The sequence below is a fragment of the Rhinoderma darwinii genome, chromosome 12 (genome assembly GCF_050947455.1).
Source record: "Rhinoderma darwinii isolate aRhiDar2 chromosome 12, aRhiDar2.hap1, whole genome shotgun sequence".
NCBI classification, from domain to species: Eukaryota; Metazoa; Chordata; class Amphibia; order Anura; family Rhinodermatidae; genus Rhinoderma; species Rhinoderma darwinii.
This window is the reverse complement of record NC_134698.1, coordinates 86,428,785-86,440,237: the sequence shown is the minus strand read 5'-3', so window position 1 is coordinate 86,440,237 and position 11,453 is coordinate 86,428,785. Positions and strand designations below refer to the sequence as shown.

At 48.0% G+C, this 11,453-nt stretch overlaps 1 protein-coding gene across 1 annotated transcript; it reads left to right on the top strand.

Moving 5' to 3' along the window:
- Window positions 1–1,566: 1,566 nt before the first annotated feature.
- LOC142664626 (uncharacterized) lies at window positions 1,567–10,750 on the top strand. Its single transcript, XM_075843791.1, has 7 exons — window positions 1,567–1,641; window positions 4,196–4,390; window positions 6,780–6,875; window positions 6,959–7,102; window positions 7,584–7,688; window positions 8,124–8,209; window positions 8,581–10,750. Exons 1-7 carry the CDS (start codon window positions 1,606–1,608, stop codon window positions 8,969–8,971), a joined length of 1,053 nt encoding a protein of 350 aa, XP_075699906.1. The 5' UTR covers window positions 1,567–1,605; the 3' UTR covers window positions 8,972–10,750.
- The last annotated feature ends 703 nt before the right edge of the window (window positions 10,751–11,453 follow it).

Sequence of the window (11,453 nt, the reverse complement as noted above, 5' to 3'; positions counted from 1 at the left end):
ATATAATAGAGAGGAGAGTTGTCCTGTTTTTACAGGTATAATGTATGTAATAATAGAGAGGTGAGTGTCCTGTATATACAGGGTATAATGTTATATATATATAGAGAGGTGAGTGTACTGTATATACAGGTATAATGTTATATATATAAGAGAGGAGAGTGTCTCCTGTATATACAGGTATAATGTTATATATATAGAGAGGTGAGTGTCCTGTATATACAGGTATAATGTTATATATATATATAGAGAGGTGAGTGTCCTGTATATACAGGTATAATGTTATATATATAGAGAGGAGAGTGTCCTGTATATACAGGTATAATGTTATATATATAGAGAGGTGAGTGTCCCTGTATATACAGGTATAATGTTATATATATATAGAGAGGAGAGTGTCCTGTATATACAGGTATAATGTTATATATATAGAGAGGTGAGTGTCCTGTATATACAGGTATAATGTTATATATATATAGAGAGAGTGTCCTGTATATACAGTATAATGTTATATATAGAGAGAGGTGACTGTCCTGTATATACAGGTATAATGTTATATATATAGAGAGGAGAGTGTCCTGTATATACAGGTATAATGTTATATATAGAGAGAGGAGAGTGTCCTGTATATACAGGTATAATGTTATATATATATAGAGAGGAGAGTGTCCTGTATATACAGGTATAATGTTATATATATAGAGAGGTGAGTGTCCTGTATATACAGGTATAATGTTATATATATATATAGAGAGGAGAGTGTCCTGTATATACAGGTATAATGGTATATATATAGAGAGAGGAGAGTGTCCTGTATATACAGGTATAATGTTATATATAGAGAGGAGAGTGTCCTGTATATACAGGTATAATGTTATATATATATAGAGAGGTGAGTGTCCTGTATATACAGGTATAATGTTATATATATATAGAGAGAGGAGAGTGTCCTGTATATACAGGTATAATGTTATATATATAGAGAGGAGAGTGTCCTGTATATACAGGTATAATGTTATATATATAGAGAGGTGAGTGTCCTGTATATACAGGTATAATGTTATATATATATAGAGAGAGGAGAGTGTCCTGTATATACAGGTATAATGTTATATATATAGAGAGGAGAGTGTCCTGTATATACAGGTATAATGTTATATATATATAGAGAGGTGAGTGTCCTGTATATACAGGTATAATGTTATATATATAGAGAGGAGAGTGTCCTGTATATACAGGTATAATGTTATATATATAGAGAGGTGAGTGTCCTGGCGGGTGGACTGAGTAAGGCGCCATGCACACGACCATGCCCGTAATTACAGGCGGGGACGGCCGCAGACAGCCGTCTGCATTTATGGGCAGTAAAATAAAAAAATAGGACACTATTTATACGAGAAGGTTCCGTCGGCCATAGAAATGAATGGGTCCGTAATTACAGGCGATTTTAGGATCAGGTGCACGGGGCCTTAAGCTGCAGAACTCACAGTCATTGGGCCTTGTTTACTGACTTGACAACCTCTTTCTCACGACTATTTTACTTTACTGTCATTTTCAGCTGCAAATGAGGGTCTCCAGGAACTGAATCTCAGCTGGAATCACATCCGCATGGAGGGGGCCATAGCACTCAGCGCAGGCCTGAGGGTAATGTCACTAACCTGGAAGATCACCTCTATACTAACCCCCGGCCCTGTCACCTCACCCCACAAACATCAGCCCTATACTAACCCCGGCCCTGTCACCTCATCACACAAACATCAGCCCTATACTAACCCCGGCCCTGTCACCTCACCCCACAAACATCAGCCCTATACTAACCCCGGCCCTGCCACCTCACCCCACAAACATCAGCCCTATACTAACCCCCGGCCCTGTCACCTCATCCCACAAACATCAGCCCTATACTAACCCCGGCCCTGTCACCTCATCCCACAAACATCAGCCCTATAGTAACCCCGGCCCTGTCCCCTCACCCCACAAACATCAGCCCTATACTAACCCCGGCCCTGTCACCTTACCCCACAAACATCAGCCCTATACTAACCCCGGCCCTGTCACCTCACCCCACAAACATCAGCCCTATACTAACCCCGGCCCTGTCACCTCACCCCACAAACATCAGCCCTATACTAACCCCGGCCCTGCCACCTCACCCCACAAACATCAGCCCTATACTAACCCCGGCCCTGTCACCTCATCCCACAAACATCAGCCCTATAGTAACCCCGGCCCTGTCCCCTCACCCCACAAACATCAGCCCTATACTAACCCCGGCCCTGTCACCTTACCCCACAAACATCAGCCCTATACTAACCCCGGCCCTGTCACCTCACCCCACAAACATCAGCCCTATACTAACCCCGGCCCTGTCACCTCATCCAACAAACATTAGCCCTATACTAACCCCGGCCCTGTCCCCTCACCCCACAAACATCAGCCCTATACTAACCCCGGCCCTGTCCCCTCACCCCACAAACATCAGCCCTATACTAACCCCGGCCCTGCCACCTCACCCCACAAACATCAGCCCTATACTAACCCCGGCCCTGTCACCTCACCCCACAAACATCAACCCTATACTAACCCCGGCCCTCTCACCTCACCCCACAAACATCAGCCCTATACTAACCCCGGCCCTGTCACCTCACCCCACAAACATCAGCCCTATACTAACCCCGGACCTGTCACCTCACCCCACAAACATCAGCCATATACTAACCCCGGCCCTGTCACCTCACCCCACAAACATCAGCCCTATACTAACCCCGGCCCTCTCACCTCACCCCACAAACATCAGCCATATACTAACCCCGGCCCTTTCACCTCACCCCACAAACATCAGCCCTATACTAACCCCGGCCCTGTCACTTCACCCCACAAACATCAGCCCTATACTAACCCCGACCCTGTCACCTCACCCCACAAACATCAGCCCTATACTAACCCCGGCCCTGTCACCTCACCCCACAAACATCAGCCCTATACTAACCCCGGCCCTGTCACCTCACCCCACAAACATCAGCCCTATACTAACCCCGGCCCTGCCACCTCACCCCACAAACATCAGCCCTATACTAACCCCCGGCCCTGTCACCTCACCCCACAAACATCAGCCCTATACTAACCCCGGCCCTGTCACCTCATCCCACAAACATCAGCCCTATAGTAACCCCGGCCCTGTCCCCTCACCCCACAAACATCAGCCCTATACTAACCCCGGCCCTGTCACCTTACCCCACAAACATCAGCCCTATACTAACCCCGGCCCTGTCACCTCACCCCACAAACATCAGCCCTATACTAACCCCGGCCCTGTCACCTCATCCAACAAACATTAGCCCTATACTAACCCCGGCCCTGTCCCCTCACCCCACAAACATCAGCCCTATACTAACCCCGGCCCTGTCCCCTCACCCCACAAACATCAGCCCTATACTAATCCCGGCCCTGCCACCTCACCCCACAAACATCAGCCCTATACTAACCCCGGCCCTGTCACCTCATCCCACAAACATCAGCCCTATGCTAACCCCGGCCCTGTAACCTCACCCCACAAACATCAACCCTATACTAACCCCGGCCCTCTTACCTCACCCCACAAACATCAGCCCTATACTAACCCCGGACCTGTCACCTCACCCCACAAACATCAGCCATATACTAACCCCGGCCCTGTCACCTCACCCCACAAACATCAGCCCTATACTAACCCCGGCCCTCTCACCTCACCCCACAAACATCAGCCATATACTAACCCCGGCCCTTTCACCTCACCCCACAAACATCAGCCCTATACTAACCCCGGCCCTGTCACTTCACCCCACAAACATCAGCCCTATACTAACCCCGACCCTGTCACCTCACCCCACAAACATCAGCCCTACACTAACCACGACCCTGTCACCTCACCCCACAAACATCAGCCCTATACTAACCCCGACCCTGTCACCTCACCCCACAAACATCAGCCCTACACTAACCACGACCCTGTCACCTCACCCCACAAACATCAGCCCTACACTAACCACGACCCTGTCACCTCACCCCACAAACATCAGCCCTACACTAACCCCGACCCTGTCACCTCACCCCACAAACATCAGCCCTACACTAACCACGACCCTGTCACCTCACCCCACAAACATCAGCCCTATACTAACCCCGGCACTGTGACCTCATGGATGTTCTTCCCACACAGGTGAACGGGATACTGAAGGTCTTAGATCTGTCCTATAATGGATTTGGTAATGAGGGGGCTCTGGCGCTGGGAGAAGCTCTAAGGGTGAATAGTTCCCTGCTTCACCTCGATATCAGCTGCAACCGGATCAATGACGAGGGCATCAGACTCATGTGTAAAGGCCTGGAGAGTAACGAGACCATGCGTGTGCTGAAGGTGACACAATATGATAGAAACATGGGGCAGCTATATAGATATGCTGCAACTGCTAACAGAAAATGTGCACCAGGGTTTATGGGGGACTTGTACGAGTCACATTTCTAAACCTCAAACATGTTTCTTCAAGATGGAAATGACAGCACCTATATCTCATGACAGCACATATATCTCATGAGAGCACGTATATCTCATGACAGCACCTATATCTCATGACAGCACCTATATCTCATGACAGCACCTATATCTCATGACAGCACCTATATCTCATGACATCACCTATATCTCATGACAGCACCTATATCTCATGACAGCACGTATATCTCATGACAGCACATATATCTCATGAGAGCACGTATATCTCATGACAGCACCTATATCTCATGAGAGCACGTATATCTCATGACAGCACATATATCTCATGAGAGCACGTATATCTCATGACAGCACCTATATCTCATGACAGCACCTATATCTCATGACAGCACCTATATCTCATGACAGCACCTATATCTCATGACATCACCTATATCTCATGACATCACGTATATCTCATGACAGCACGTATATCTCATGACAGCACGTATATCTCATGACAGCACGTATATCTCATGACAGCACGTATATCTCATGACAGCACGTATATCTCATGAGAGCACGTATATCTCATGACAGCACGTATATCTCATGACAGCACGTATATCTCATGACAGCACGTATATCTCATGACAGCACGTATATCTCATGACAGCACGTATATCTCATGACAGCACCTATATCTCATGACAGCACGTATGTCTCATGACAGCACGTATATCTCATGACAGCACGTATGTCTCATGACAGCAGGTATATCTCATGACAGCACCTATATCTCATGACAGCACCTATATCTTATGACAGCACCTATATCTCATGACAGCACCTATATCTCATGACAGCACGTATATCTCATGTCAGCACGTATATCTCATGACAGCACCTATATATCATGACAGCACCTATATCTCATGACAGCACCTATATCTCATGACAGCACGTATATCTCATGACAGCACGTATATCATGACAGCACGTATATCTCATGACAACACCTATATCTCATGACAGCACCTATATCTCATGACAGCACCTATATCTCATGACAGCACCTATATCTCATGACAGCACCTATATCTCATGACAGCAACACTTTTGATTCCTCTTGGGCACCATTTTCTGGTGGACAAACGATCCTTATAAATGACCCCATTGTTCACGATCTGTAAGTCTGCCTTGTCTGTGTTACGACCAGCAGGTTTGTGGACCCACTGGGCTACACCGCCGGTTTAGCTTAGGGCCATTTCTAAGGGAATTATCTAAGTAGCCTCCCTGGTTTTCACTCTTTAACCCCTTTACAGGGATCTGGTCCTCACTACGGGGAACTACCAGGTCGCTACCTTTTGAGATGGTTCCAGCAGAGTAGCTGCTGGCCAAACAGACAAGGAACAGGCACAGGTAGATAGTACCTTGAAGGATGGAAGCTGAGAGCGGATCACTGGTCACAGGCAGGTGACTGATAGCAACAGCAGACTGAATACAGGCTGGTAATGGATAACCAGGCACAGGCTGACCACAGATAGCAATAGCGAACTGGATACAGACTGGTACCAGACAACTTGATACAGGCTGATAACTGATAGCAATAGCAGACAAGATCAGGTGCATAAAGGAACCTTCACTGGATAACTCTAGGTTGTTCCAATATTGCTCAGGCACCTGGTGGATAATGAAGGTGCCTTAAATAGCCCTGGGGAGAAACAGTGATTGAGCAATTTTTGAATTTCGCCCGTGCTGGCCCTTTATGAGATGGCCAGAGCGTGAGCGCACTAAGAACAGTGTGACCACGAGGCAGGGTCCACGAGCAGACGCCGATGGTCTGGATGAGGGACAGGCAGCGGGACAAGCTACGAGACACGGCAGCGGGAACCGCGGGTAGAAGCGGGACTGGCCACTGGTTTTACGGTCTCATTCCCTGAATGATTATGTTACATTTCCAGCTTTGATTTCACCTGGTGCAGCGCAATTCTATGGCCACAGAAAAAAAAATAAGCCCAGAAACTTGTGCTTTACTTGTACAACATATATGAAAAAATAGATGTGTGGACGGTAACCAGAACAGCCGTCCGTCCCTCATCCATCTGAAGAGCCCAGACCTGAGCTAACGAAACGCTCACCAACAACCGCACTACAGAAACTGTGAGCAGGGTCCAGCAGCATCAGTCCTGTAGTCGAAGGGGTGACACTAGAGATTTTTAGGGTCCATCTCGTAAACCAGTGGATGCGCCTTATAAGAGAACAGACGTGTAATAACCTACACTGTGCCCTATATGCTCCCTACCCCCTGCAGCTGTCCCGAAATCCCATCACAGTAGAAGGCGCCATCACTCTCCTCAGCTCCATTACCAGGAGGCCAGAGAGCAGGATGGAGGAGCTGGACGTCTCTGTGAGTATGTCAGGGAGTCCTGCGGGGAAATACCTGGTGTTTATGGGGCACGTTCATAAAGCTCTTGTGTCGTCTTCTTTCAGAACGTTCTGGTTAATGAAAGGTTCCTGTCCCTCCTCGGATCGGCTTCCATATCTCGTCCTACGTTGCATGTCTTGTATGCTGGCAAAAAAGGGTTTATTGGCAAAAGACCATCCACTCGTCCAGATCCTATGAGGGTCATTCAGGTGCCGCATGTTTATGTTTAGACAGATTTAGGGCCTCATGTCTGAAAATGAGTGCAGACTAAGAGTGGAGGCGCTACTGATATCGACCAACCACATGACAACTATCACTTCTCCAGCTTTTTGTCTGTCTTCGTGGGGCCAGTGGTGCGTGGTCATTCACAGAACCCCCATGAATACAACGAGCTGCCATATACTGTACATTACAAACCATGCGCTCCACCCTGCAGCCATATAGCCGTGTGTTTACCAGGTCCCACAGGCTTGTCAGACATACACAGCATGCGTCCTGCTCCAGACGGTCCAGCTTTCACATGCTGAGTGCACGGGCCAGTTCCATGTTGCCCGTGGTTGAGGATTTTGCGCTTGGAGTGGTTATTTTGAGGTTTAATCTACTCCATCGGTACATGTGGTACAGCGTAGATCAGCGTCCGACAATAACGGGCAGGTTTTATCGTGTTCTGATGAGATCTCTGTCATTCAGGATTTCCTAGATGAACGCAAACTTCGGTTGCTGGATTTTTTCAAGAACATGGACAAAGATGGCAGCATGAGCGTTCCCGTCAGTGACTTCTGTAGATACCTGGCGGTGAGTTTGGAGATCCAGATGATAGATCACTGGTACATTTTCTCTCTTTGGGGTCTCACAGGTATTAGGGTTCTTCATATATTTTGTAAATCCCATTAGACTGCCAACAGCCATTCAGTTCTCATCATGTAATTGACAGGCAGTGTGCGAGGCTGCCCATCATGTGACCCGGGCTGCTGTCTGTAGCTTGTCATTTATAGTGATGTTCCCTTCTGGGATGGCCTATATGTGGAGCACTATATACAGGTGGTATACGACATTCCATCGTTTGGGGTTCATAGCTGCATGAAGATCACTAGTTAATTTGTGGAAACGATACCTGGGTATCACGCGCCCTGTTCACTGCGACTGCTGTATCCTTCTAGTCTATAGATCAGTCAATTCATCCGCCATGGATGTGCTGACAAACTCTTTCCCCAAAATCTTCTTTCCCAGGCAGCGGGTCTACACTTGGATGCTGCCCAGATGGATTCATTGGTGCAAAGATTGGATAAAGATCAGACGGGTACTATAGACTACAGGTGAGGGGGGAGCTGCCCATATATCCTATAATCCCCCAATACACCTCACTGTGGTCCTGGTTAAGATCCCGATGGTCCAGACACCACAAAGATGGGGATTTACCGCTGCACTTTTGCTTTGACAATTATCTGTTTATGTTTGAGCTGCTTCTTGAATGGTTTCTTCCACCATTATTTCTGCTATTTCTTCCGTTGACCATAGTCTCACCGATCTCCAGGACTTTCTGACTTTTAGTGTCCATGCACTGTCATTCTTTCACAACCAAACACAAAACATGGAGGTTTCTATGGACATCACAAATTGCATGTCCTCATTTTAAATGGTTGTAGCAATTCTTGTTTCTTATCCCATCTTCACATTTTCTGCCCAGGGACCTCGTTGACTCTCGTAAAAAGATGGTGATGGAACAACGCAAGCAACAACGTCGCAGAGAAAGAAGAGAACGCCAGGAAAGACAGCGTAGCGAGAGAGCACTGAAGTCTTTTCACAATGCCGTGAGGGCCCTGACTCCGCCCCCTGCTCCCAGAGAGGGCCCCGCCAGCAGCGCTAGCTCCGCCCACTTTTCTGTCACCTCTTGTAGCTCTTGGTATCAGGAAGGGGAGCCTGCAGATGAAGTCAGTTCTCCACACATCCACAATGCAGGCTCAGACGACTTGGATGCGGAGTGCTATTATCAATCAGGCTGGAGTTTGGCATCACAAAGTCATACAGAACCTGTCCCTCTAAAAAGAAACACCCCATCATCCCCCAATATAAAGTGACAGGACACACTAGCTTCTTCATCAAAGTGGTTAATACAAGCTGTACCGTCTTATTCCTCTACTGTTATGTCTATAGCTGTGATATATCCTGCAGAACTGTACCCATAATGCATCTCCCCGACCGCAGGAGCTAACAATCTAACCTCCCTATCTGACCCACTGGGAAACCAATTAACTTATGAGTATAGTGTGAGAGAACCTGAGAATGTGCAAAAACCACAGGGAGGACATAAACAATCCGTTCAGGTATGGCACTTGCTTGGATTCAAACCCAGGACCCCAATGCAGATTAGAAACAGCGCTGACCACCCAAACACCACGTTTTGCTGGTACTTTTTTGAGCCAAACACAGTTAATATAAAAGAGAAAATTCATGTAATGATGGGGGTAGGGAAACAGACAAGTGAGCCCTAATCTACCCGCCATTCAGTCCCTGCCTACTTGCAACGACCCGCCCTAGGCGACGGGGTACAACTTGGCGACGGTCCCTACACTCAATAAGTGCACGACAGACAAACAGACAAGGGAAGACAGAACCTAAGGGAAACGGGGCAGTTGCCCACGGCAACACCGTGAGCAACAAGAGTAGTAAACGAGCCGAGTCAAACCAGGAGAGTACGAGGTGCCAAACGCAGAGCAGGAGAGTAGTGAACAAGCCGAGTCAAACCAGGAGAGCACGAGGTACCAAACGCAGAGCAGGAGAGTAGTCAGCAAGCCAGGGTCAATACGAAGAAGGGACAAATAGTACAAGAAGCTGCAGCAGGGCCAGGAAACCAACAGAGAAGATTCACAAGCAAGGAGGAACAGGAAAGGCAGGTATAAATAGACAGAGGGCGGGAGCTAGCTCCGTCTGGCGATAGGCTCTCCCACTCCTAAGCCTGCTATCCTGAGTGGTGGAAGATGGAGTCAGTCTCACAGACCTAGAAGCAGGTGCAGACTGATTACCTATGGGTGATGATAAAGAAGCGGTGCCTGGCAGATCCTTTACAGTACCCCCCCTTTTATGAGGGGCCACCGGACCCTTTCTAAGTGGACCTGCTTTATTAGGGAAACGAAGGTGGAACCTCCTGACCAATATCCCAGCGTGAACATCCCGGGCGGGTACCCACGTCCTCTCCTCAGGCCCGTATCCTCTCCAATGGACCAGGTACTGGAGGGAGCCTTGGACATCCTGCTGTCCATAATCTTGGCCACCTCGAATTCTACCCCCTCAGGGGTGAGAACAGGGACCGGAGGTTTCCTCGAGGGAGCCAAGGACGGGGAGCAGCGTTTAAGGAGGGAGGCATGAAACACGTCGTGTACTCGAAAAGATGGGGGCAACTCCAGTCGGAAGGAGACAGGATTGTGGACTTCAATGACCTTGTACGGCCCTATAAACCGGGGAGCAAACTTCTTGGACGGGACTTTCAGGCGCAAATTTTTTGATGATAGCCACACCAGATCCCCGACCATAAACAAGGGGTTAGCAGAACGTCTTCTATCTGCCTGAGTTTTTTGTATGCTCTGGGATGCCTCTAGGTTCTTCTGAACCTGGGCCCAGACTGTGCACAGTTCCCGATGAACGACTTCTACCTCGGGATTGTTGGAACTACCAGGTGAAACGGAGGAAAACCGCGGATTAAACCCAAAATTACAGAAAAAGGGGGAGACGCCTGACGAGTTACTGACCCGGTTATTAAGGGAAAAGTCGGCGAGGGGAATGAATGAGACCCAATCATATTAACAGTCAGAGATAAAATACCTTAAATATTGTTCTAGAGACTGATTAGTCCTCTCAGTTTGGCCATTAGTTTCAGTATGGAAGGCAGAGGAGAAGGACAGATCAATCTCCAACTTTTTACAGAAGGCTCTCCAAAACAATGAAACAAATTTTACCCCTCTGTCAGAAACAATATTGACAGGGACCCCATGGAGACGCAGGATGTGTTTGACAAACAAGGTAGCTAACGTCTTAGCATTGGGTAGTTTCTTGAGGGGCACAAAGTGGCACATCTTACTAAAGCGGTCTACTACAACCCACACCACCGACTTGCCTTGAGATGGAGGCAAATCGGTGATAAAATCCATGGAGATATGGGTCCAAGGTCTCTGGGGAATGGGCAAAGAACGTAGTAAGCCCGCTGGTCGGGACCAGGGAGTCTTGGACCTAGCACAAACTTCACAAGCGGCGACGTAGGCCTTAATGTCTTTAGGCAACCCAGGCCACCACTAGTTTCTGGCAATGAGGTGCTTGGTACCCAGGATGCCTGGATGACCAGATAGTGCGGAGTCATGATTTTCCCTAAGTACCCTTAGCCGGAATTGCAGGGGAACAAACAGCTTGTCCTCAGGAAGGTTCCCGGGAGCTGAACCTTGATCAGCCGCAATCTCAGAGACTAAATCAGAATCAATAGAGGAAATGATTATACTTGGAGGCAAAATACAAGCAGGATCTTCCTCCGAAGGAGGGCTGGCCATGAAGCTACGCGACAGTGCATCATCC

Coding starts and splice junctions, on each gene's coding strand:
- LOC142664626 (XM_075843791.1), top strand. CDS start 1,606: ATGGAGGGGGCCATAGCACTCAGCGCAGGCCTGAGG. Junction 4,391..6,779: donor AGACCATGCGTGTGCTGAAG/GTGACACAATAT, acceptor TACCCCCTGCAG/CTGTCCCGAAATCCCATCAC. Junction 7,103..7,583: donor ATCCTATGAGGGTCATTCAG/GTGCCGCATGTT, acceptor TCTGTCATTCAG/GATTTCCTAGATGAACGCAA.